The sequence below is a fragment of the Ochotona princeps genome, chromosome 22 (genome assembly GCF_030435755.1).
Source record: "Ochotona princeps isolate mOchPri1 chromosome 22, mOchPri1.hap1, whole genome shotgun sequence".
NCBI lineage: Eukaryota > Metazoa > Chordata > Mammalia > Lagomorpha > Ochotonidae > Ochotona > Ochotona princeps.
In genome coordinates, this window is record NC_080853.1 from 20,798,678 (window position 1) to 20,826,498 (window position 27,821).

Here is a 27,821-nt window from a genome sequence, read left to right on the forward strand (position 1 = left end):
CACAACACTGGACCCAAGAAAGCTTTCTGAACACAAGGAACTGGTTATTATTCAAAACAAAAAATGAACCCTGACCTAAATCTTACATTTTACATTAAAAAATCTCAAAATTCATCATAGGTACAAATGTAAAATAGACAAACGTTAAATATTTGGAAGCAAATATAGGAAAACATCTTCAAGATCTGGGGTTTGGTGAAAGGTTCATAGGTATGACATCACAAACATGACCCACTTTTTAATTTGATAAATTGGAAATTAAACACTTATACTGTCCAAAAGGTCAGCTCCAGGCATGGAAAAAAAGCTACAGACTGGGTGAAAACATCTGCCAACCACAAATGTAACAAAGGCCTCACATTTGCAACAGAACTCTCACAACTTAGCAGCAAACATGCAAGAAAAACAAGACAAGAATTCTTATTGCAACTGTGCCAAGGACATAAAGAGACATTTCACCAACAAGAATATACAAATAGCAAACAAACCATGAAAAGATGTTTAACATCACTGCCATCAGGCAAATGCAAATGAAGACCACAGTGTGATACTGCTATGTATTTAATCAGTTGGTGACAATAAAGCATGGTGATGCTACAAAATGCCAGCTAGGACGTGCAGAGGGGCATTTCTCACAGATTGCAGGTGGGAATGCAAACTGGCCCGGTCAGTCTAAAGTAGTCTGGCAATTTCTCAAAAATCCAAGACATACTTTACTACACATGATCTAACAATTGTTCTCCCATTTATCTATCCCAGAGAAATGAAAACTTATGTACACAGAAAAGTCTGTGCATAAATGCTTACAGCAGTTTTCTTTGTAGTGACAGAAAGCTGAAAACAACAAAGACATCTAAAGGGTGAATAATAAAGCAAACTGCATAGCCATCTGATGCAATACTCCTTAACAATGAAGAGGAATGTGGAATTAGGTGTCAATTTTCAAATTTAAATAAAGCCAAATAAATAATTAAAAAAAACAATGAAGAGGAATGAATTACTTGTGATGACTTGTAAGGGTCTTGAGGCATTGAGTGCAAAAAGTCACATCCTGTCTGAGTGTCTTCATTTAACAGTGTTGACATCACATAAACAAAGAAAAGATTAGTATTTTCCAGGGATTGGGGATGGTGGAAATGGGAGATCACTAAGAAACGATGCACAGGGAGACCGTTAGAATCATGGCGTTGTCCTGTAGGGTACTTGACTGTGGTCACGTAAGGACATGTATGAAAGGACCAACCTAAGCAGGAGCTGGGACTAACACCAGGCTTGACAATAAATGGCATTCACATGGTCATTACAATGGAGACGCTGCCTATTCAGTTGTCCCAGATTATGATAAATCACAACAGGGTGATGGAAAGAGAACAGGAGCACATGTGACATGAAGTAAGAGTAGGGCATCATGTCACCCTCGGTTGTGGGAAGTTGAATAATGGCTCCGAAAGAAAAAATCAAAATCAGCAACATGTATGTTGCAAGAGATGTGACAAACATCAGTTAGCAGAACTGAAAATGGTGATGTCAGGAGTGGAAGATGGCACAGATGTGAGTGACTCCAGGTCTCCTATGGAGCAACTTACAGAATGATGTGACTGTCGCCCCGTGTGCACATGGAACACTGATACAGGTCAAAACAAATCTTAGACCATCAGGTTGATGTAAAGGAGTTACACATAAAAGACTACCCATACTATTAGCAATTGCAGAAGAATTTTTATAAGCTTTCTGGATATAAGATTGATGTTCAAAACCCAATGTCAATCCTATTCAGCAGTCAAAAGCCACTGAAATAAAGCAATAATGATTTTTAGAGGTTTCAGACTAAAAAGTATTAAAAACAGCTCCAAGGATGCATAAGTCCATTATGGGGGGACTGCAAAATTATAAATTGAAAGTTATATAAGAAAACCTAAATAAAAAGAGGTATGCCAGGCCCATCAATGAGAAGATATTGGAAAGAGATCCGTTTGCCCAAATTAATGTATAAATTCAATGCCATCAAATCATTTAAAATGAGTTCTCATGAAACTCGACAGAGCAAGTTTAAAATACATTTGGACCAAGACAATTTTGAACAAGAAAAGGTGAGATGATTTGTTCAAAAGGGGTAGCAAAACTTATTACAAAGTTATTCAAACTAGGAGAGTGCAGGGCTGACAAAGGGATAGGTAAGTAGATTTGTGGAACAAAGAGATCATCAAAACAGCTCAGATTTCTAGAAATTTGATAAATGGCAAAGAGAGAAATGCATTATGAGGGAGTGCTGAACAATGTATCTTTGCAGGAAAAAGGACCTCTCCCAACTGCAGCACATACACACCGCACTGACTTGCTCACCCACCAGAAAAAAAAAAAAAAGGCAACACTTGAAAGCAGTTTGTGTAACTAAAGCTTCCAAATGTTAACAACACTGTTGCTTTGTAGACAATACTAACGGGACCAGGAGACTCTCCCACAAGTACCCAAGGAGACAAATGACAGAAGGTCAGGAAGTTGTACCAGTAAAACACTGAAGAAAGCTTCACCATCCATCACGACAAGAATCTACACGTGGTGCTGTATGCCTGCAACAGAAGACCACAGAGCAGTGAAACATTAATGCAACGGAGCTACACATATCAATGTGAATAAATTCCACAAACTGCTATGCATAAAAAAGAACCAGAATGCAGTGCACAATATACTAACACATAAAATTTAAAACATGCATAGTAATACTGTGTATTACTTATAGGTATATCCAAATATTATAGAAGTGTAAGATCATGCTTAGAAATGACCAACTTCAGGACAATGTTTTTAAGAAGGAACCAAAGAACACAATGGCAAAAGGTGATATTTTATATGATATTTTATAGAATTCAGCGTAGAGAAATGCTTGTTCACTATTTTAATGACTTCAAATTAAACGTGTGTTGGAATGAAATTATGCCTATGAAAGCCACCAGATGCAAGACGAAAAGTGCTCTGAAGACCAAGGGCTGTTCATGATCAAGCATACTGGCTCTCTCTTGAGTGGAGTGAAGTCCAGTGTAGCAGGACCAAGATATCTCTGGGGTCTCGTATCTAACTGGGCTCCAAATCTAAGGGAGCAGGACCAGGAGGGGTTGTGGAAGTGAGCATGTCCATGGGGGATGGCACAGTAAGGGCCAGGGGTCTTGGACACCTGTAGGTCCCTGCTAGCTGTTTCTTCGCACTTGAGCCCATTGGAGAGGCCAGAAGATAACATATTCCAGGATCTATAAGAGTTATAGGAAAAAGGTACCCCATTCACTCATTCACTTGTGTATTCAAGCCACAAGTACTGACTGAGCACTTACTGCATGGCAGCTCATGATGCCATGTACTTATGGGACATTTACTTGCTTACTACTTATTATTGGTTCATTGGCCAAGTTCATGGTACAGACTAGAAGCAAAGCATCTAGTGCTCACTGTCCGGGTTCTGGACTCTCTCTGCTACCCACATTCATCTTTGCCACCATTCCATATCTGTGTGCCCCTTCAATAGTTCTGAGTAGATTTCAGCAGTACTTTTCTTTACTCATTCAAGCATAATCAACAGGAATACATAAATGCCGAACAGCATTCAGAATTTTCAGAGATTGGGTCTTGACCTTGATGCCCTTCCCACACCTTGAATGTCCATCTTCAGGGTATCAAGGTCCTGAACTGGAAAATCTTCTAACCCCAGGGTACTGCACAGCACACAGAATTGGGAAGTTCTGAGGCTTCCAAAAGAATCAGACAAGGCAGGAGAATGCAGAATTTTCTCTGGAGGCTGCATCACTCCAGGGACACTGTATGTCCTGGACCCCCCGGCCACCTCACAAATGTGGCCTTGACCTTCCTCCCTAAGGAGTAAGGCCCACCTTGACCTTACCTGTCACAGGTGCCACCACTTGCAGATGTATGTGACTGTGAAACTGATCACCAGCAAGACCTTGAATCCCAGGAGCAAAGCCACAAAGATGATGGCAGGCATTTCCAGACCTAAATGCCACAGGACAGGAGCCAGTAAGTATATTTCAATGCTTGAGGTTGCAAAGTCCCATAACGCACAAGTTGTACCCAGTTCCATCACAGTCTAAGCTCAACCCCCTGTGGCTGTCAGATGCAAGCTTTGCTACAATCCTAGGAGGGTGCTATAATTAGCCCCATTTTACAGATGAGTAAACTGAGGCTCTGACACAAAAATGGACTTAGTTGGCTAAGTTTGCAAAACTGTAATTACTGGAAATTAAAAATCATTCCACTAGAATTCAAATGTGACAGTAGCTGAATTTCTTATATGTTTGTAGGGTCATGAGTTACATAGATTAATTTGTTTAGCCCCCAGAAGGACTCCATGATTTATAAACTTCCTTTAGATCCTCTATGGATGAACAAACTGGGGTATAGAGGGAGAAGTACCTGAATTAACCAGAAAAACCTGTATTATCATCAGGCACTCCCCTGACCCCAAACGGGAACAAGTCAATGTACAGGCAAGATCGCTGCTACATCTTTCACAAAGATCATTTAGAATAAGACAGTCTTGGTGGCAACCATCTCAGAATCCCCAGCAAGTGAGAGTACCCAGTTGCACTTTCACAGCCATTGTCAAGGGGGTTGGGATCAGAGAGTACTCTTTCCTCACAAACTTCCAGAGGACCAGCCCTGCAGGAAGCCACTGGCCAGAAACTGTTCTGGTGATTCAGAGAACTGCACACTGTTAAGGTGGCCAAGACCTCAATAGCAACTATCACGCTTGCCCTCCGCTCCATGTCTCTGGGCATCTATTCTCACCAAGAGGACCTCACCTGAGCTCAAGGGGGTGTGTGCTGCTGCGGACAGGATGAGGCTGGCCTGGATGGGAGACTGGGCCTCGTGCTGCACCCTGCAGGTGAACACACGCTCTGTTCTCTGTGCCGACATGTTCACCAGATACGAGCTCTCCAGGCTGTAGGACCCATCTTGGTTCATCTTGGACAGGGGTTGTTTGGTTCCATTTTGTGGATGGCAGTCCTCCAGCCAGGTGACATACACACTCTGAGGATAGAATCTCTGCACATGGCAGGTGACAGCCACCAAGCCGGAGGAAGTGGAAGACTGGGACACGGTCACTGCAGGGGAAACTAACAAAATCCAGAGAAAGCAGTTACCATGAGAAGCCTGCTGGGCAAGGCCAGAGCTGCCCGGGGGGGGGGGGGGGAGGGATTTAGGCACTGGTGAACTGCAGCTTGCAGAGGAGACATACAACTGGACAAGAGCATGAGTGTGGGCCCGGCAGCATGGCCTAGCGGCTAAAGTCCTCGCCTTGAACACACCAGGATCCCATATGCGCGCCAGTTCTAATCCTGGCAGCTCCGCTTCCCATCCAGCTCCCTGCTTGTGGCCTGGGAAAGCAGTCAAGGATGGCCCAATGCTTTGGGACCCTGCACCCGTGTGGGAGACCCGGAAGAAGTTCCTGTTTCCCGGCTTCAGATCGGCACAGCACCGGCCGTTGCGGCTCACTTGGGGAGTGAATCATCGGATGGAAGATCTTCCTCTCTCTCTCTCTCCTCTCAGTGTATCTGACTTTGTAATAAAAATAAATAAATCTTTAAAAAAAAAAAGAGCATGAGTGCATGAATGAAAGCAAGTTGGAGTGGCGGATGAGTGGACAGAAGAATGAACGGGACTGGTGAAAGCTAACCTCCCTGTTACTTCCTTTTCCACTTTGCCCATGAAAGATGAAAAGATGAGGTATGAATATCATTTAATTCATTTCAAATCAGTGCCTCAATTATTCTGTGCCTCAATTATTCTAAGATTTGAAGGTTCTTAGATTCTGCTCCAAGATACAAAGATGTTACCCATGAAGAGATTTGAGTTTGGAGAGGATAGGTTGCTTGCCCACGGCCACAAGTGGCAAACCTGGGATTATACTACAGGCAATGTTTTTTGCTTTATACTATTCTGATACCCAAACTATAAAGCAATATGCATTTTTGACTCTGGACTTCTGACATTAGAACCTAATAACTTTAAGATTTATAAAAGTCTTTTTCCAGCTGTGCAATCCAAACTGTTTATAAGAAGGATTTCCATCAGTACCAGTGGACTTCCTATAAGCACTCCGCAGGATGCAGCTTCAAGCTAACGGCCAGGAGACCCAGATTCTGGTCACTGCACTGACACCATAGTCAACAGCAAAACTTGGCACAAATCACTTCTACTCTGTTTTCCCAGATAGAAATGATGAAATCCTCTAAGATCCGATGAGTTCTCGTGGGTCTAATTTAGACAGATCCCACCTCTTGGTCTGGGGTAGAAAGAACAATTTGCATGTCGTGCAGTTGGAAGAAACTAAAGGCATCTGATCTCAAAACATCCTTTCCTCACCCTCAGCCCACTCAGACATGTGATTTTGCTGAGGGGTTGGACAGCTCAGGGATGACATGATCCCCTGAAGCTCGCTCACTGTGCTCCATCCTTCCCGTCCAGGGATAGCACAGGGATTCCCACCGAGCAAAGAGATCTGAGAAGGGAGGGTCCAGAATGACAAAGGCCTGATGCACAGTTAGCTGGGAAGAGGTGCCACCAAGCAGGTGCCATGAGAAAAACAGGGAGTGGAGGGCACTGGTGGCCCATCCCAGCTCTCTAACATGGTGTTGGGAGGAGGAGGCCCGAGCACAACTGGGAACAACTGTATCTGTGCACTCCAAGGCAGTGTTTAAGGCACTGTGTGTACACTTTCTTATTCACTCTTTATAAAAGCAAGTGCAGTAAACACAGAGAAATCATTTGCTATGGGAACAGCAAAAAGCAAATACAAAACCAAGCCCCAATTTCACAGAAATGATCAAGACAATTGGTTGGAACTCCGTCTTGAAACACATTTAAATTATAAAGACAATTTCATTTCATTTGTACTTTTAATTCAATATAGGCTATAATTACAGCTATGCGTCAAACAGAACAACTGCTGGGGGCAGAAGGAAGCTGATGTCATTTTTCCTGCAAACTTGTGCCACGGTACCAACCAATCCTTCACCTCAAATTTCACATTCACAGCACAACCATTAAAAGATACTTTGGGAAAATTATTAGAAATTCTTCAAATGCTCTATCAATTTTCACAGAGGCCCCCTTTTACTCACAGTGTTTTTTCCATAAAGTACCCATAGTATTATTATCATCACAGATTTTTTTCCTCCTTATTCTTCTATGGTTTTATAAATAACTTAACTATCTTTATTTATTTGAAAGGCAGGGAGACAGAGATCTTCCACTAGCTGGTGCACTGTTCAAATGCCCACAACAGCCAGGATGGCTAGACTGAAGGCAGAAGCTTGGAACTCAATCTGGGCCTCCCATGTGAGGGGCTGGGACCCAACTATTTGAACATCACCTATTACCCCTCCAGGGTGTGCACCTGCAGGAAGCTGAATCAGAAACTGGGACTCGAATCCAGGACCTCAAGAGGGGATGAAGCGGTCTCAAGCAGTGCCTTGACCACTGCATCAAATGCCCACTGCGCTTCTTCCACACTTAGCTGCTCAGTGGTTTCTCCTGTGCCCCTCCACCCGCAACAGTGTCATTTGCATCAACTTCTTCACACAAGAGTGTTGCTAGATGTCTGGTGTTCCTTTGCAGTGGAAGTGAATTCTATTTGTATAGAATGGTGTGGTGACCAGCTCCATACCCTGTGCCATGACCCTCCTAGCCAGAAGACAGCCTTGCCACTGGGGCCACACCCAAGTGGAATCCTTCCTTTGGCTCTCACACTTGCTTGCTTCTTGACCTCAGATTTTCCTACAACCACACAGACCTGCAGGCACCTCCAGCCTCCTCCTCCTGCATGGGGCCCTCTGAAGCATTGTCTACCTACCCATCCCTCAGGAGGCTGAAACCCACTGCCCGCAGTCCAGGGGACATCCTCAGTGGCTTCCCCCTTGCTTTTCCTCCCTTCTTTCTCCCCATCACACTCCTCTCAGCATCACTTTCCAACCTCCTGCCCGCAAGTCTTGGCTTCAAGATCTGCTTTCAGGGGAACCACAAGAAAGACCTCCCACAAAAGTCATGTGGGATGGAAGACACGACCTGGGAGGAGGCAGTGCTGGCAAGGGGGCCTAGTAGTGTGTGCTAATTTTAGGAATAATCCCTCACTTGTCACTGTGTTTGCAATGACTTCTGCTTCTCCATACACCTGTCCTGACTATAGGGCATTTTGGCCAGGTAGTTAAGACACTCATTCCATATCAGAGTGCACCTTTCTGAGTTCTATTTCAACTTCCAATTCCAGCTTCCTGCTAGTGCACACCCTGGGAGACAGCAGGTGATGGCTCAAGTCCCTGTCACGCCAAGGGAGACCAGGATTGAGTGCCAGGGTCTTGGCCTCAACCTAGTTCAACCTGTGCCAATATGGGTACTTAGGGAGCGAGCCAGGAGGCAGAAGATCTCTGCCTCTACCCTTCAAACAATAACTGCCCATTGGGCCCAGCGGCGTGGCCTAGTGGCCAAAGTCCTCGCCTTGAAAGCACCGGGATCCCATATGGGCGCCGGTTCTAATCCCGGCAGCTCTACTTCCCATCCAGCTCCCTGCTTGTGGCCTGGGAAAGCAGTCAAGGATGGCCCAATGCTTTGGGACCCTGCACCCGTGTGGGAGACCCGGAAGAAGTTCCTGGTTCCCGGCTTCAGATCGGCACAGCACCGGCCATTGCAGCTCACTTGGGGAGTGAATCATCAGACGGAAGATCTTCCTCTCTGTCTCTCCTCCTCTCTGTATATCTGACTTTGTAATAAAAAATAAATAAATCTTTAAAAAAATAACTGCCCATTTTCTATTTCAAGCCAAATATCTCGAGGCTGAGAGAAGGAAAGTGGCTTGGAGGTGAGCTCATAGCAGGTGCAGCTGGCAGCATGGAGAGCCTGACTCAAGCAGTTTTCAGACTCGTGCAGCTTTCCCGTCTCTGGGCCCCAGTTTCTCCTGGCAGCCCTGAAGGAGACAACATGGGTGTACCTTACCCTACGTGACTGTGTGTTACTGCACTGGGCTCGTTCAAGCTTTACTACCAATATTTTCCTTCAGGTAAAAGGATGGGCTCACTTCCATATTCACACAGCGTACTTCTTCCCTAACTTGTGGAGGAGAAAGTGAAGCAGGAAACATTGTGTCAATTTTAAAGTGCAATAGGCATTTAAAGGCCTCACTCACCTTCTTTAGGGTGGCCCTTGGCTATGGAATGATTGCTAATATTCCCTCTGGCCATAATGCGTTCTTGACCTCACAGAACCCTCAGATCTGCCAAGCACAGGCCCAGCTCAGGGAAAGCAACCAAAAGACTTATTCCAGAAATGACTAAAGATCTAAAGACATCACAGTCCCTAAAAGTTAGAAGCCTGCCAAGCCCTTCACTCTTCTTCATGTAAAACAGCATTAATGCAGCTAAGTTCTCACAGGAGAAGCTGTCTGCAGCTTACAGACAGGAGGATAATCCGAGAGGCAACATGAAGAGGGTTAATTAGCAAGCTGTAACTTCTGAGTGGTGTGGGCGAGGCTCTGTGTTAAGTACCCTGCAGACGAGCTAAGTACCCTCCAGGGTTTGCGCTAAGAACCCTGCACATGTTAGTACCTTGCAGGTGTAGTAGTATTAAATACCCTGTAGGTGTAGTGCAGAGTACCCTGGAGCTGTTAAGCACCCTGTGAGTGTTGTGTTAAGTATCCTTCAAGTATTGTGTTAAGTACACCACAGGTACTGTGTTAAGTACGCTTCAGACATTGAGCTGAACACTCTACAGCTATTGTGTTTAAGTACTCTACCAAAACTGGGTTGAGTACCCTGAGCTATTCAGTACCCAGTAGGTGTTGGCCCCTGCCTCAGCCGAGTGAGAGCTACACTTCTTTCAATGAAAAAATTGAGGCTCAGAGAAGCACCCAGCTCGGCACTAGCTCGGCCCAACAGAGAAAGGTCTTACCCCGGAGGTAGTGGTTCAGGTGGACAGACTGTTGGAAGACCAGGGTGGATTTGTGCTTGACGTGGCAGAGAACGAGGGAGAGCGCGTCGCCCGCCAGGAGAGGGACAAGCACGCTGCTGGTCACGTTGTAGGTGTCCCCAACAGGCTGGATGCTGGTCTGTGATCTGGGGAGCTCGAGGCTGTTCTTAAACCAGGTGACAGTGACGTGCTGTGTCTGCACCCTGCTGGAGCTGTAAGTGAGCTGGATGCTGGTGCCTGGCTCAGACCGCTGCTGGGGGCCCTGCAGCTGCACGGAGTGGGCCATCCTGCCTGCAGGGAGAAACCCCTGTGAGAGAGGACACAGCAGGGCCAAGGGCCCAGGACGTCAGGAAGCCAGGGCTGCCCCTGGCCTGCAGCTTGCAGGCTGCAGTCCAAGAGGAGCTGATTCTGAGGCAGATGTTGGGCTGGACCCCGAGCCACAGGGGACAGCAGCAGCTTCTGAGGGAGCTGACTACCAGTACGGCTCGAGGAGCACCCATTTCACCCTGGCTCTGCCACAGGCTCTTCTCGACAGACTGAGTTCCAACAGAACATCTCAGGGAGTGAGGCTGCCAATTAGCCCATTTCACAGATGAGCAAATGAGGCCAAGACAGACTAGGTTATTTGTTCAAGGCCTGCAGCTGGCAGGATATGGGTGGGGGTTAACCGAGGCACTTACCCAGGTAGTCTAGCCCCAGAGTCCATGTTCCTGAATGTCTCAGGCCTTAAAAGGAAAGAACACCTCACTGCTTCTGGACTAGGCCTGGCCGGGCTGGGGAAGTAGTAGAACCAGAAGGAATAGGTGAGGAGCATAGGCTATGGGGTCGCAAGGGATCCAAGTCTGCATTCCAGCTCCTCCACTGGGTGAGCTTGAACAGCTGATCTCTCTAAGCCTCAGTTTGCTTACCGTAAAATGGGAATGGTTGTCGATTCCGAGCTGACAATTACAGTAACCAATGGAGAATGTGTGTGTCATTACTACTCTGTGAATGGTGACCTGTGCATCCGAGGAACTGATATGAATTATTCTTTCAAGGCTCAGAGAGGGTTTGTGACACACCCAGGGGCCTCACAGCTAACAGAACGGACATAGACACCCAGGGGTTCTGAATCCCAGCTGAGAGTTTTCGCTGTTGCATGAGCACCAACTTGAGCTCTTCACAGGTGCCCCCATACCAATCAGGGATGCTGAACACCAGCTTGGTCTCAGCCCAGCTCTGGGCCAGGTGCGGTGGGAACAGAGGGCAGGCATGCCTATTCACAGGCCACCCAGGGTGCAGGGAGAGGAGTCCTTGCAGGTCCAGGCCACTTAAGGCTGTGTCAGGACACAGGTGAAGAACTTGGATGCAAAAAGGGAAGTGCTGAAACCTGTGCTGTGGCTCATCAGGTTAAGCCTGGGACAGACATCCCATATGGGTACCAGTTCAAGACCTAGCTGCTTCACTTCCCATCCAGCACCCTGCTAACATGCCTGGAAAGGGATGAAACATGGCCTGAGTGCTTGGGCCCCTGCCACCCATGTGGGAGACCCAGATGGAGCTCCTAGATTCTGCCTTCTGCCTGGCCCAGCCCCTGCCAGGCTGGGGAGTGATCTTCATCTGAGGAGTGAGCCAGCAGACAGAAGACCTCTCTCTCTAAATAAATCTTTCAATAAATAATAATAAAGTAATTAAGACCGGGCTCTAAGAAGAAGCTTTAGATAGCCCTAAGGCTTGCCAGGAGAAAGGAGACAAACACAGGGGAACACGGGAGTGGACAGCCTCACCAAGTAGTCCCAGGTTCTGAGCTGCTGGTCCCCACACCTGCCACGCAGTCTCAGCCTGGCACACAGCGGTGCCCGGTGGGGCTTGGCCAAACAGCAGCAAAAGCACAGGGGCTGCCCAGGTGCTTATTTGTGGGGGAGGTGCTGGAAGACAGTGGCCCAGGTACAAGGTCCACTGGTGGGGGGTGGACAGTAAGAGAGATGGGAAGATGCAGCAGTGGGCCTGGCAGAGTTAGCCCTATCAGTTTCTGCTCAGGAGGGCCCTGATGGAGCTGGGTGCCCAGCTGCTGGGGCATGGGGTGGGGATATGCTTCTCATTCCTGGTGGGCAGCACTAAGGGTGCAGAGAAATGCAAAGCAGGTGGGCTAGGACCGGCTTCTCCCAGCCGCCAGGCCAAGGCCAATTCTGGCAGAGAGTGGCAGAGACACCCAAACTGGTGCACACTTAACACCTCCTAGGAAGTGACCTTTGTCACTTCCCATGGTTCTAAAGAGCTGTCTGTCCACACCATGGCTTATCCCTGGATCACCTGGGCCTGGTCAGACCCAATTCCCACTACCCATAAACGGCCAAAAATTCTGGATGCCAACAACTCCGTTTTTCCAGGCTTAACCCAGCTGGACTAAGGCAAGCAGCCCGTTTGGTCCAGACTGCCAGCCAGCAGCGCCCCCTGGTGGAGAACAGGATGTAAGGCTGCAAGAGTGAGACGAGCCACAGTAGGAAGAGGAAAAGGAAGGGGAGGAAGATGAGGTAGGGTAGGGAAGAGAGACAAGAGGGAATCACAGGCACAGGAGTGAGTGCGGAGAAGGACTCTCACCAACCCCATGGGGCGATACCGTCCTTCCTCTTTCCCATCTGGATGAGTCACGAATTCTGCTCTCTTTTCAGCAGATATCCAAAAGTTCCCCAGGAGACCGGTGTTGCTAAACATCTTTCCTTAAAGACTCTTGAGTGCCCAGCAGTCCCTTAAGCTCACACTCATGTGCGGAGGCAGGAAACTTCTAATGTGAAGGATACAAGGGATTGAGGGAGGGGCATCCAGTCCTCTGCAGTCTGGGGGTGGGAGAAGTGGATGTGGGGTAAATATGTGGGTTCATCTTCACCTCCACCCACTCCCACCCAGAGCCCCTGGCCCTTCCTGGCCACACTGCCCTGCCCGGGGAGGGGTTGGGGGAGGCTGGGCAGGGGCCACACCCACCTTTCTTGTGCTCCTGTGCCTGTGCACGCAGGGTGATGTTGATTCGTATAGGGGGCTGATCGTCCTGCACCACCCAGCAGGCAAACTCACTCCCTTCCAGCGTGGCCTCTGCCTGCCACGTGTGTCTCAGCGAGTATGTCCCATCTGTGTTCCTCATGACCTGGGGGTCCAACACGGTAGCGACCCTGTGCCAGTTCTCCATCCACGTAAGGGTCAGATGGGCGGGGTAGAAGTTGCTCACATGGCAGGTGAGGTTCACTCTCTGATGCTCGCGGAGGTGGTTCACAGAGGGCTTGGTAGTCATCTTCAGGGTGGGGGTGACTGAACCAGGAAACAGAAAGAGGGGTTATGGCTCAGTGGCTAATCCTTCACCTCCAAGCACTGGGATCCCATATGGGCACCATTCAGCTCCCTGATTGGTGGCCTGGGAAAGCAGTGGGGGATGGCCCAAAGCCTTGGGACCCTGCACCCATGTGAGAGACCTGGAAGAAGCACTACACCACCAACCCACCCACCCCCAACTCAACCTACCCCCGCACACTTTGGACTAGACTACTTCCAGCTGTCGTGGCCACTGGGGAGCGAACCAGCAAATGGAAGCTATCTGTGTGAGCTCTCTGTAACCCCCGTTTCAAACAAAAATAAGAAATTAATTTTAAGTTTTTGTTGTTCTTGCATACTCAGTATAAGGCAAATAGGGTAGATGTTCAAGTTCATTAAATACAGGCAGGAGAATAGGGCATTTGCCACATTCTCTGTTGTGTGTAGGATCTTCCATGTTGTCAAACGGAACTTTCAGGATGATTAAAGCACAATGAGAGCCCCCAAGAACAAGGGCTCCCTTTTGTTCATAGCAGCATCCCCAGCACCTTGAACCGTGCTCGCTGTGGGTGCTCCTAACTTACTGAATGGACGATGAACATTTACATACTTCAACGCTGATGGAGCAAAGCAGTGAGCAGAGAGAGCCTGCCGGGGAAGACCCAGACGGGGTCACAGCGCAGGTGCATCCTTCCGTCCCAGGCACTCCTGGAGGAGTTGTATGAGGGATGATGTTTCCTCTTTGTGAAAATTCGATCAAGCCAGGCTTCATGTCAGCCCCATTTTACAGGGAAACTGAGACACGAAAGAGGGAAGGAATGTGACCAGTCCCATGCCACATGTGAAGTGACTCAGGTAGGACCAGAGAGCAGGGAACAGTCTTCTGGAACTGCATTCTCTCTTTTCTTTTCTTTCTTTCGTTCATTCGTTCTTTCTTTCTTTCTTTCTTAGTCCATTAGCTTGAACAGCAGAGACAGAGAGAATCTTCCATCTGCTGCTGGTTCATTCCCCAAATGGCTGCAACAGTGGAGAGTTGGATGGGAGGCACAGCCACTGGGACTCACCTCAGGAACCCATGTTTGCATCCAGAAACAGGTGTTCAGGCTTTGGGGATGGGGTGGGGTAGGAGGAGACCCTGAAAGCCAATGCTGCTGGGGCCCACCCACCTGCCTGGCTCACCTTGGAACACCTGCGAGAGATTCATGGTGGTCCGAAGGGGCTCGGCCAGGGCACTGTGGGCAATCTCACAGGTGATGGTGGACCCCAGGTCATGGGAGGACAGGACCACAAAGACTTTGCTGCTGACCGAATAGTTGCCTCCACCATGATCCAGCAGGTACTGGGCCGAGGCTGGGCTCTCGTCATTGTCCTTCAGCCATGTAACATTGATGTTCTGTGAGGGGAAGGTACCCGCTGTGCAGTTGAAAGGCACGTTCGTCCCGGGGGTGTTCCTCGAGGTGGGGCCCGTGAGGGAGATGAAGAACTGTGCAGCTGCAAGAAAAAAAGCCCCTGACCAAACGACAACAACAGCTGGGTGGCTAGGGGGAGAGGGGGCCGCATGGTGGACACACAGCAGGACCCGAGGTCGGGAGGCCTAGCTCTCAGGGGAGGCCCCACACCACAGCCAGGGGACCGGCAGTCAAGGTTGGCTCCCTTGCCCTTTCCAGAAACAAGCAGAGGTGCAGGTCAGAAGTGTGGGGAGCCTTCCAAGGGACTCCTGTGGGCCTCCAGACCATGGAGGCCATGAGGAATAAAGGACCTGGGAATGCATGTGGGAGCCTGAGCCCGTCAGGCTGGGAATGGCTTGACACAGGTGGGAGCAGAGCAGGCCAAGGGACAAGTGATCCATCTCCTCTTCAGCTTCGGAGTGGAGGTGGCTCCCCTTTGTTGAGATGGGAAGAACTGGGGAACACAGCCTAGGAAAGGTAAGGATTCTCCTGCCGGGCACCAAGGGCACTGTGTCTGGCAGTGAAGTGTCCCCTCAGTGTGGGGACAAGTAGCCTTCCGTCCCTCAGCTTGGGCAGCCTCCCTCTGCTGGCTGTCTCCACCCAGGCAGTGTTACCCAGTCTCCTGCCACTGGAACGGGGGCAAAATGCTCTGCTTCCAGCCTACGGGCCAACAGGGACAGGTGGCAGCAGGCAGCAGGAGGCCATGGGGCCTTTTGTCCTCTCTTAATGCTGCCTACGCCCAGCACCCCACAGTTTGTAAAACGCTGTGGGCATGCATGCCTGTCTGCACCCACTCCCCAGCTGAGTGTGTGTGGGGCGGGGGGTAGGGAAGGCCAGCATGGTCATTCTAGCATCCTGAAAAGGAGACAGAGACTCAGAGCTGGTGGTTTGCTGTGGATCACACAGCTTGACAGTGGCTGGTGGAGGATTAGCAGTGGGTGGGATTTGCGGCCAGGACTCAGCATTCCCTCCCTCTGTCTTTCCTACTCCCACCCCCTCTGACTCAGAGTAGTGCTGACTGAAGGAACATTGGGTGGGAGGTGGCCTTCCCATGTCCCCCAGACCTTGTGTGGTACCTTCCTGCTCTCACCCCATGCTCGCTCATCTCCCTTCCCCGCCACCCCAAGGTCTTCACAAAGAAAGAGAAGCAAACAAAGACCCGGCAGGCAGGGATACAGCCTGGCCAGGGCTTGGACACGGGTGCCTGCATTGATTCAAGACTCACCTGAGAATCCCAGCAGGATGGTAGGCAAGAGGAAGGCCAGCACCTGCCCAGGTACGGCAGCCATGGGAAGGCGCTCGCAGCGTCCCTGGTCTGGCCAGATGACACCCGCAGACAACACTCTGCACAAGTCCAACAGTCACCACCCGCTGTCCCCATGGCCAGGGCTGACTTATATATCCCAGCTGCCTACCCACCCATCTCCAGGCCTGGGATGATGTTTATGCCACCACAAGAGAAGTGGTTACTGTGGCCAAGCCTCTTCCAAACCCCAGACCCCAGGTGGGCCAGTGTCGGCTGCCACCGGCTCTTGCTGATGCCCTGGAGCTAGGCTGGGAGGGAGCCAGGCTCTGCACCCTGCTCCAGGCCCCAGAGTTGTCTCTGATGTGGTGGCCTTGTTGGGGTCCCTCCTCCGGAAGGTGTTCCCTAAACAGCTGTTCTAGACTCAGGGTGGTTTCTGGGTTCAGGTCGGATCAGGATAGACAGGAAGAAAAGGAAGGTGTACACTGGGCAGCTAGCCCCTGCCTCGCCATTTCACCAGGCCCAGGATCATCCCCTGAACGTCCAGCTTGGGGAAATGGAAGTGAAATTCAGACAGCCACCGGCACCCCAGCCACCGTAGGTCTCCCTTCCACCCCTCACTCTGCTCTGCCTGGTTTCCCTCGGTTGGCCCTGTTTGGACACTTGCTTGCTTTGATATGTTTCCACCCCTGAATGGCAGGTTTCTGTGAAGATGTTGCTACCTGCTCCACTACAAAGCACCAAGCACATCGTGGCTGCTCAATCTCAGTGAATGGGCCAGGGAAGTCCTGAGGACTGACTGGAGGCAGCCAAGCCCGGCTTGCTTCCCCCAGCCACCGCAGCCCCCTTCCCACCTCAGCTGCCAGCAGAAGCCATCAGCCCGAGGGCTGGGCATGTTATGAAATTTCCCTTCCCTCTCCACCCTGCAGCCACCCAGAAAGCGAGTCACGACAGCCTGGTCCCTCCCGCAGACTAGGGTGCCTGCAAGCAGACTCTGTTTTTTCGACTACCTCCTAAGGCAGCCACTTGGTGGTCCACACCTGTGCTGCTGTGAGCAGAAGAAAAGGGAACCGAAACGAGAGAAGGGCTGACAGAGGGGCAGCCTGGACTTCCTCCACACAGAGGAGTCAGAGTGCAGAGTCCTAGAAAGTCCCCTATGGAGGGAGGGTGGTGGCTGGTTCCCAGCATCCTGCCTGCAGTCCACAGGGAGCACTGGCCTTTTGTGGGAGGACTCAGACACAAGAGGCACAGCACGGGACTGGGGACCGGGGTCCATTTGTCAGCGCATCGCTACAAGTGTCCAGAAACAGCGGTGGTGTCTAAGAGACCAAGGCCAGGCAGGCAGGAGGAACTTAACGGAGCTGGGTTGAAAGCAGTGTTAACACATGAAAACCAGCCTGCACTGCAAAAGTCAAGAAACTCAACCGGCCATGGAGCTCCATGCTTCAGGGTGCTCATACACTGCAAGAGATGGATCCGTCACGTCTCCCTCGAGATGGTTTCCCTCCTGTGCCTAGGAGGTCTGAAGTCGTAAGCTCAAGATGAGAGCTCTGAAAATGGGAACTAACTGGTCTCAGAAATACCAGCCTCCCCAGATCCTTGGTGCCTTTGCTTGCTTTTAGCTGGCCAACTGCTGCCTTGTACTGTCGGCTCAGCTCTGTCCACAGACAGAGCGCAAGTCCCTTATCTATAGACTTGTTGTTATTTAGTCTTTCTAGTAGCAACATTTTCAAATGTATAAAGGTTGTCAAACAAGTGTAGTTTTAATGCTTCTGTGGCTATTTTTATTTTGTTCTTTAAAGATTTATTCATTTTTCTTAGAAAGGCAGATTTTCAGAGAGAAGGGGAGACAGAGAAAGATCTTCCATCCACTATTTCACTCCGCAAGTGGCTGCAACAGTCAGAGCTGAGCTGATCAGAAGCCAGGAGCCTCCCCCTGGTCTCCCACGCGGGTCTGAAGGCTTTGGGGCATCCTTGATTGCTTTCCCAGGCCAGAAGCACGAAGCTATGTGGGACTTTCCTAGTCCCAAATGCCCATTCACTCTCATATTGGCACCCATGTGGGATCCCAGCACATGCACGGTAAGGATCTTAGCCATTGAACCATTGCACCAGGTCCATCTGCAGCTATTTTTAAATGGACACTAGCGAAGTTGAACTTTTCCTTTGTTTATGGTTGATAAGCCCTTGTCAATTTTCCTGTTGGATTATGTCATTTTACATTTTATTTGTTGAACTCTATTTAATGGAGTCTTAATGCTGACTGTGATGTAAATTTTTTTTAATATTCATTTATTCATTAATTACATTGCATTACATGACACAATTTCATAGGTACTGGGATTTCCCCCCCCTTCACCCCAAACCCTTCCCCCATCATGAATTCCTTCACCTTGATGCATAACCACAGCTCAAGTTCCGTTGAGATTCCCTAACCAAAAGTTCACACCATACAGAGTCCAGCATCCCCCTTGTCCAGTTCAAGTTCAACGGCCTCTTAGGGAGGCCCTTTCAGGTTTGAAGGCAGAGCCAGCAGAGCGTCACCTTGATCAATTAGAAGCTCCAACATATCATCAGCAACAGTCCAGGTATGATGAGGCTGGTGCAGATTCCACTGATTGACATAGTCCGTCTTAGGGTTTCCCCTTGTCCAGTTTTCCGCTGGAAGCATAAAGCTGAGGTGGTTGATTGATCTACTCCATTTTCCATCTTTTTTTGGTTAATACTTTGATTCCTCCATTTTGTTCAGGGGAATCCCCCTAAAAAAAAACTTCGAGGCATTCCCAGTCCAGGCTCCTACATGTACTACTAGTAAGCACAGTGCCCGCCACCGTCCATCACTCTGATCAGCTGATGGTTTTAACCACTGGGTTGGTTCTCTTCTGAGCCCCGACCTCTATTGGGACCAATGAGTATCGCATCTCTCCTCGGCTCTGCCCATGTGATGTAAATTTGAAATGGGATCTCAAAAAATATTTTTTTTCAAATTTAAGAAAGATCAGGTGAAATTACTCCATTTAATTTAATAAATTTGTCTACTCCAATATCCAAAGTGGCATCACTTCAACATGCAAAACATCATAAAAATATGACATTTTACATGTTTTCATATATATATACCTTGAGTTTTCTACAAAGTAAAAATGCAGTCCTACTCATAGAGGTCTGTTTGCTTGGGGAGTGGGGCACCAAATAAGCTCCAAGTTTTCCCAAGAGAAAAGTATTATTTACTGATGCCAGGTAAAGGAGACAGTGAGAAGGGCTAATTGCCCCAAAGAAACCACCTCCCTGAGAGGCAGCTTGCTGGGGATTCCACAGCAAGTGAAGTGTCTGGTGAGGCTTGTTTCTGCACAAGCACGAGCATCACGCATCTTCACCCGCAAATCTGGCAGCAGTCTCTTAGGAATTTTCTGGCCGTAGTAGCCCGGGCCTTCCCGAGTGAGATGTCAGGAAGGAAGTCTGTCTTCTACATCTTCCAAAACACAAGCTGAAGCCAGGAAACAGTTTCACGTCCTCTGTCTGTTCCCCTCTTGCCCAATACTCTTGGTTACACTACCACAAACAATGAAGTATTGTGTCATAAACAACAATAAAATTCCACTGCTCTGTTTTTAAACTGAAATTAAACTGAAGTATCCATTTGTTAAATGCCACGTGTCCAGTGCTCTGTTGCAACAAGTCAGCCAGGTCTTGAGTGAACCCTTCCTTTCTCAGACAGGTCTACCGTGCCACTTTCCAAGAGTTCAGGCACTTCTCTTGCATAGTATTTATCACAGATGTAGTGAACTTTGCAGTTATTTGTGCAATGGTTATTCCCCTGTCAGGCTGTAGGATCTGAAGGACAGGGATTATGTCCTTATTTCCCACCTTGAATAAGAGATCAGGAGCACAGTAGGTGTTTGGTGAGTATCTGCTGGATGGATGGAGGGATCCATGGATAGATGGTTTGATCCCTAGAGGGTTGGATGGATTCATGGATAGAAGGTGGGTCCATAGGTAGATGGATGAAGTCATGGGTAGAAGAATGGATGGATCAATTGCTAAACAAACTTAAAAATGTGTGTGTGTGTGTGTGTGTGTGTGTGTGTGTGTGTGTGTGTGCGCGCGCGCACTGTGGGGTAAAGGAAAAAGGGAAGTACTCCCAGTGAGAAAGCAGAAAAGGTGGAGGAAGTGAGCTTGTCTTCAAACACTCTCTAACCAACACCATCTGCAGGGAAGGAGGAAATGGCAACATGGGGCTGGCTGCCACGGAGGGAGGGGAGCTGCGGTCAATCTGACTTGGGAGGTGGGAGGGCTGGAGAAGTGAGGAAATGAGAGTCTTCTGGGAGAGTGCTGAGAAGTGCTTACCCAGCAACAGGGCTCCTCCTAGCTGGGCATGTGCCCTATGCGTGGGACCCAATTTCCTCTGGGTGGAATCCCAGAAGTCCTCTTCCAGATACCACCCAGTCCATATGTATAACCTCTTAGGGGATCTGAGATGCCAGGAGCCCTCGCTGTGAGTGTAGGCCCCCACTCTCTGGTAGAGAGTCCCACACATCTCAGAAAAAGTACTTGAAGGGTCCTGAAACCCAGTGCTTTGCTGTCTTCACTCTCATTCTCACCCCATCTTCGGAGACAGGGCTTGGTCTCAGCAGGAAATGCCACTTGTATCCCCCCCCCACAAGGCTCCTGCACACAAAGAATTGTGTTCCCCCCGCCCCGTGAGCCTCCTCCTTGAGGGCAAGGACCCTCTGCTGTGCACTAGCTCCAAGCCTGAATCCTTACCTCTAGCTCCAGAACAGCCTGTGAACATGCGTTCACTGAGTGATGTGTTTCATTTGTTTGTTCATTCATTCCTTCAACTCTTGATGGAGTGCCCACCTCGTGCCAAGTACCATTCAGGGTGCTGAACAAGGGGGCAGTGAGCACAACAGATCTCTTCTCTCCCAGAGGCTGTGTGGTAGAAAGAAAGGAAAGCATCAAAGAGTGTTTGGGACGGAGTGTTCTAGAGAAGGATGTGGCTTGCAATGTGGGTCTGAGCTGGGCGCCTCTGAGCCACTCACTGTGGTGGGAGCAGGGCAAGCCTGCAGCATGCAGTGAGGACCTGGGACTGTAATCTGTTTGCAATGCCGGGGCTGAGCACAGGGCTGGGCTGGGTCTGAGTTTCAGACTGCTTGGGAGCTAAGTGGATAGGTTCAGGGCGGGAAGAGGAGGAAGCCTTAGGGGGCAGTGAGGTGGAAGCAGAAGGTTAGATGTCTGGGGCTGGGGTCAGAGAGAAGTAGTGGGGAAGGCAATGAACATTTGCAAGTTGTACGCAGGTGGGAGGTTTCTTTTTTTATTTATTTTTGAATATACCTACTTGAAAGGCAGAGTTAACAGAGAGGGAAAGAAAGAGTGGGAGAAAGACAGAGAGAGAGATCTCCCATCTGCTGGTTTAATTCCCAAACAGCCACGATGTCCAGAGCTACACCAGGCCACAGCAAGTCAAGGGTTCATGTGGGTACAGGGGTCCAAGCACTTGGGTCACCCTCTGCTGATTTCCCGCAGGCACATTAGCAGGAAGCTGGATGGGAATGGAAGGAACCAGGACTCAAACCAGTGCCCACATGGAATGCTGCCATCACAAGCGGCAACCTGCTACTACAAAGCTGGCCCTAGGTGGGAGCTTCCTAAAGACATTGCATAGGGAGGAGACCCCCTGGGGAGAAAGGGAGGGAAGGAGAGAGGTTCTGGGGCTGGAATTCAGGGCGGGTTCTGTCTCCAGGTTACAAGGTAAGCTTGTACCTTTTTCCAGGTCTTGCAGTCTACAACTGAAGAAACATGGAGGGGTGACCAGGTGATTGCTAGACTCTTCCATCTTGACTGTTCATAAGTGTGGTATGAGTTGCCAAGTAATTGCTAAGGACTCTTCCGTCTTGACCGTTCATAAGTGTGGTGTGAGTTCCTGTGGTTAAACTTGGACCTTCCTCTCCATAGCCTCTGCAGGCTCTGCTGGGTGCCTGGCCCCTGCATGGCCTGTGCTCACTGGGACTCACTGATAACTACTCTGCTGCTTGACTTTGAAATGCTCGGGGCAAGGTTAGTGATGTGACAGGTACAGCTATGTATCTTGGTCCTTCATTTTGAAGGAAAGCATACACCACAGAGAATCAGGACAGCCTTGGCATTCCTGCCTCCATGTCCTCTTCTCTCTAAGCTCATGATCCAGTTGGCTTCAGCAATAAAGCTTGACAGAGAAAGCCAGGAAGAAAGGCTAACCATCAGCCTGGGTTCCCTGTCCTTCACCTGGCTTGGCGCAAAAGTATTCTCCATGATACCTCCCTGGATGCACCCACCCACCCAGTGAGCTGAGGGAACCGGGCTCATAGCTCCCTCGACACCCTGATCTGACTGAGCACCTAACATGTCATACTGTCCTTTATCCTTGTCCTCAATACTGTTGCCCTAAACCCTCTAAGGAGGTTGGGAGTAAGGGCTTCAACTCCAAGCACAATTTGGCATGAAGAGGGTGGTCAACACACATTGCTGAATGAATGAGTGAAGTAAGAGTTGAATTTACAGAATCAGCAGCGCTATCCGATACTAAGAACGCACAGTGTCCTCAGGGCTGGTGACTTCCCCTGGGGAATGCCGTCATTGCAAATGCCAGCCTTTGGCTGGTCCTCGGGGGAGGAGACAAAAGGTGGCTGGGACAATTCAGCCAACACACTTGCCCTTTTCTCCTTGCCTGGTTGTGGCTCCTGAAATGCAATGTGTCACCCCAATGGGTATCTCCTTGGAAAGACCCAAACAGTTGAAGAAAGAAGACAAGCAAGGAGATTGGAAGTGGGACCGGGGTTGGGGGTGCACAGAAACCGTTTTTGTATCTTATGCAGCTCTGACCTGCTACTCTGCTCCAGTGGCTGAAAATTTCAGCTGCTATCCCTGGATGGGCCCCCGTGTCTGCTACTCCTGGAGAAAGAAGTGAGCATGTTCCTGGGAGATGATGGGTGGAGCTCAGTGCCTTCACCTGGAAGGAGGCTTTCAGTGCTGAGATCCTAAGACGTGTGCATTTGGCCGAGACAGCCACGTAGAAGGTTGCCAAAGAACAGCAAGTGAGGCAGGAGCTAGTGCAGAAGTGTCAGAGGGAGCTCCCATGAGCTTGAGAAAAGGAAGGACTTTCTAGCAATGAATGCTGTCCAACAATGAAACCCGGTACCTTTGGAGGGGAACTTCCTTCATGGGGATATGTGAGCATGGGAGAGTCAGGCACAGGTTCCTGAACACGAGGCTGCTAGAGCCATTGGAAGGTCACAGTGTCTTCATGGGTGATGAAACCCACTTGGCTGATTTAAGCCAGCAGTTTCCCAAATGGAAAACAATAGAGGACAGTAGGGAAGGACAGGATAGGGAGAAAGGAGGGAGAGGAAACACCTGTGTTGATCTCACACTGAATGGACAAGTGCTGATTCTTGATATGCACATGTGGTGCATGTATGCATACATGTGTCTGTGTCTTTGCACCAGGTGGCTCTATAGAGGATATTACTAACTATGGGAGTTCATCCTTGGAAACCTCAAGAAATTGATATGCAAGCTCTTTCCAACCTAGCAGTTATGTAACAAATGTCACATGAGATTCCTAGATTTTGTGTGCCAAGTGATGAAAGTGGGATTCTAAGCTTCATTTCCTTCTTTTCATTCACGACTCCATCTTGCTTTCATGTGCAGCATAAACCAGCTGAGTGCCGGGGGCAGAAATTCATCAGATTCAGTCCCTGCCCTTGAGACAGGTGACAGAGACAGGCATTTCATCAGATGGTCACAACCACACGGCAGTAGATGCTCAGCCTTTGGCTAAGATGGCTGCATATTTCACCCACGCCCATGAGGAAGCTCATTTTCTCAGCACCAGTTCATTGATGAGAGAAATAAAAGCTCAATTGGTCACACAAAAGATTAATCAAGGTTACCCAGCAGGACTATGATTTGAACCCAAGGCCACCTGAGCATAGGGCTTGTGGTTTTTGTTTTGATTTTTTAATGACGTATTTATTTGTTTGAAAAGTAGAGTTATAAACAAAGAGAGTTTTTTTTCTCCATTGTTTCACTTCCCAAATGACTGGCTCAAGCTGATGTCAGGAGTTAGCACTCCATCCAGGTCTCCCAGGGGGGTGGCAAAGGGCCTAAGCACTTGGGCCATCATCTGCTTTTCCAGGCCCATTAGCAGAGAGCTGGAGTGGAAGTGGGACAGCTGGGACTTGAACTAGGCACTCTGATACAGTATGTGGACTCCCCAAGTGGTGTTGTAACTGATATGCCATGTGCCAAGCCCAGTAATTTTATTTTTACTTAGATTAATGAATGAATGCTGAGAATCTGTCATGTTTCAGGCAGGACTCAAAATGTATCAAGGAATCTCAAGTGATTGGAGATGTGGCTGAAACCCTGGCTGGTGGGGAGAAATTGCTGTTGGCAGGGAGTGGGAGGGAGAGTAGGACTTGAGTGGGAGGTGAGACAAGTGGTGAGAAATGAGGCTGGAGAGACGGAACGGGTCAGATCACACAAAGCATTTTATGCCAATGTCATCCGATAAGCAAAGATGAGGCCATGGAGATTTTCAATGAGAAATACTCCTTCTTAGAATTTATGCTTCCCCCGCTGTAAAACTCTATGAGTCTAGTGTCAAAGCCTTTATGATTCCAAGATTACAGTCCTATGATTTCAAGACAGTATTTCTTACTTGCTGTAGTTGATTGATTTTTCCAAATGGCCACAGCAGGGACTTATGGCTTCAACTCTGACATGTTAAGAGCTTGGAAGTTGTTACTCTTGTCTTGATAACGAGAGAAACAAAAACTGATCAAATAGAAAGGCAACAACTTTTCTGGAGCCCATCAGAGCACTGAGCTTGCCAAGTAAACCTGCACCCTAGAATCCAGGCAGTCAGGTGCATCCGGAGCGATCCAATCCCTGAGGTCTGCTTAGACCCAGAGCATCCCCTAGCTGTTCTGGTGGACTGCCAGAGTCCAAGTGCAGACTGGAAGGGGCATGAGGCCACAAGAGCAGACACTGTTTGTCCTTTGGGTACCTGGCCTCCGGATTCTCCTGGGGACAAGCTGAGAGAGCCCCCATGTCGTTCTGGCAGGCAGGAGCCATGGTCAGGTCCCGCTATCCATTCCTCCCCAATCCGCAGAGGCACGGCTGCTCCAGAGGGCAATGCTAAGCCTTTTACTTCTCATCCCCACAACAGACAGTAGAACTCTGCATCCTCCAGAACCCACCCCCCTCCCCGACTTCCTGTCTCACCAAGGAGGAAGGAAAACCTCTCTGACGGCTGTATGCCTTCCTAAAGTGGAGGCCATGGAAAGAAAGAGCTTTCATTAACAGATCATGGTCTCCCCCTGAGGCCAGCCATCTGCACATCTACCATCCTGGGTGTGCCAGTTCCAGTCCCAACTGCTCTGATTTCCCTTCAGCTCCTCGCTAGTGCACCTGAGCAGGCAGTAGCAGATGGCCCAAGTACATGGGCATCCCCATGGGAGTCCCCAATGGAATTCCAGGCTCCTGGTTCTGGCCTGGCCCAAGTCCAGCCACTTTCATTTTCTCTTCTTGATGTCTTTATATTGCCGTGGCTTCATTCTGAGCCTAGGCTGTGCTGTCTACTGCTGGAGCAGGGCTTAGGGCAGTTCCTAGTTCCTCAGTGTTGGCAGTCCAGAGACTTCTGCTTTCAACTCCTTCCTCCTGAAGATCACCTCCTTGCTGCGGGCCACCCACAGACTGGCCCCACTGATCCTCACACATGCCTGAGCCCATGGCTATGGCAGAATGAGCTCTCTCATATTCTCCTGGAACTCATGCTGTCACCCATGACAAGCCCATGTGAGACACCTGCTTTGAGGAGGCACTGGCCTGTGAACATCCATGGTGTGTGTGTGTCGGCGGGAGTGATGGGGGTAGACCTCCAGGCTTGCTACACTCCCTCACAGGAACCGTGAGTAACAAACTTTTACTTCCCATCTCTGTGCCTCTGTTAACCATGGATAGGTTGTGCTCTGCATTAAATACCCCGAGTGCAAACACTCCCCAACCCTGTGACCACACAGATCAGACCCCAGTATTGCACAGCAGATTGCAGCTGTGAAGAGCAGCACAGAGGTGAGCTGCATAAACCAGGACAAAATAACACGGAATGAAAAGCCCCTGGTGTCTAGAGCTACAAGCACTGCGTGGAGCCCGGCTCTTAGTCCCTGGAATCCTCATCCTTATACTGAAAGCTGCTTATCTCACCCATTGAGTTTCCTACACAGCGTGTCCAACTTTCAACAGAAATCTGAAAGGCATGCTACGTTAGTTTCCTGGGGCTGCTGTAACAGATTGTCACAAGCTCAGTGGATAAAACCAAAGGAAATACATTCCCTGATTCTTCCAGAGGCCAGGACTGCACTCAAGGCATGAGCAGGGCTGCACTGCCCGTGAGGGCAGGGATTCCTTCTTGCTTCTTCTGTTGGCTCATGGCCAAATCACACCTGCCTCACTTCCGTGGTCACGTCACCCCTCTTTTCCTGTGTGCACGGTTCCCTTTACTTGTCTCTTACAAGGAGATACAGGATAGCGTTAGGGTCCACCAGGAAAATCTTGCCATCCCAAAACCCATCACTCAGCCTCTTATACATGCCAAACAACAGGGAGAAAATGAAGACTAAAGAAATGTAACAGCTATCAGAAGATGTAACATGGGGGCTAAAAGACTATCAGAAAGGGAGTTGAAAATAACTAATCAATATGGTTCAGCTTCTGATGGGAAAATATTTTCTAGGACAGACTGTATGCTAGGCCACAAAATAAATCCTAGGAAAATTATCAGATTGAACTCACTCTAGACACAATGGAACAAACTTGAAAGCAATAATGAAGGAAAAGTAGAGCAATAACTCACAAATACATAGGAATTAAATGACATACTTTCTACAACCAATGAACCAAAGAAGAAATCAGAAGGGAATTAAAAACATATTGAGATAAATGAAAAATGAAGACTCTTGGGAAGTACTGAAGGCATTCCTGACTGGGAAAGTTGTAGCTGTAAATGCTGACACTAAAGAAGATAAAAAGATATCAAATCATTAACTTTCCTATAGGTCTTAAGGAACTAGCAAAAGAAAAGCAAGCTGAACCCAGAACTTGAAGAGGGAAAAATATAAAGTTGGTGGGGGGAAAGCTATGATAAAGATATCTAATATACAAAATATAGAATACGGAAAATCAACCGGATCAGAAGATAGTTCTTCAGAAAGATAAAAAAATTAGACACTCTCTAGATCGATTTACTAAAGAGAAAAGGATCTAATTACTAAAACCAGCAATGAAAATAAGGATATTACTACTGATTATAGAAATAAAAGGGATTGGAAGAGAGTACTATGAACAATATTATATCAACAGATTGGATAACCAGATCAAATGGACAAATTCTTAGAAATACATAAATTACTGGGGCCGGAGCCATGGGTCAACAGGTTACTCCACTTTTAAGCACTCGCATCTGCATGGACACTGGTTCAAACTGCAGCTGCTCCATTCCCAATCCAGTTCACTCCCGACTCCTGGATTCAGATGGGCTCAGCTCTGGCCATTGTTGCCATTTGGGAAGTAAATACCCTTCCTGTCTCTCCTCTCTGTGAATCTGCTTCTCAAAAAAAAAAAAAATATATATATATATATATGTATATATATATATAAAGATGTATAGAAATTACCTTAACTGATTTATGAAGTAATAGAAAATATCAACAGTCTTGTTACAAGAAAGCAAATCCACAACAACAACAACAACAAAAGACAAAACAAACAAACAAAAAACACTCTCCTAACAAAGAAAAACCCAGGGCCTGACGGCTGCACTGGTGAATTTTACCCAAACT

The 27,821-nt window shown here is 48.6% G+C and overlaps 1 protein-coding gene across 1 annotated transcript; it reads right to left on the reverse strand.

Moving 5' to 3' along the window:
- Window positions 1-986: 986 nt before the first annotated feature.
- LOC105941854 (signal-regulatory protein beta-1-like) lies at window positions 987-15,985 on the reverse strand. The gene is made up of 7 exons (XM_058679894.1): window positions 15,922-15,985; window positions 14,428-14,757; window positions 12,928-13,248; window positions 9,949-10,257; window positions 4,809-5,123; window positions 3,890-3,999; window positions 987-2,570 (listed from the first exon to the last, which is right to left on the reverse strand). The coding sequence occupies exons 1-6, from the start codon at window positions 15,983-15,985 to the stop codon at window positions 3,893-3,895; spliced, it is 1,446 nt and encodes a 481-aa protein (XP_058535877.1). The 3' UTR covers window positions 987-2,570; window positions 3,890-3,892.
- Between the last annotated feature and the right edge of the window lie 11,836 nt (window positions 15,986-27,821).

Bases quoted from the DNA above. Each gene is read 5' to 3' on its own strand.
- LOC105941854 (XM_058679894.1), bottom strand. From the start codon at position 15,985: ATGGCTGCCGTACCTGGGCAGGTGCTGGCCTTCCTCTTGCCTACCATC. The intron at 13,249-14,427 runs GTGAGCCAGGCA...TTCCTGGTTCAG, and splicing joins TCTCTCGCAGGTGTTCCAAG to TCACCCCCACCCTGAAGATG. The intron at 5,124-9,948 runs GTAAGACCTTTC...GGATTTTGTTAG, and splicing joins CCTGAACCACTACCTCCGGG to TTTCCCCTGCAGTGACCGTG.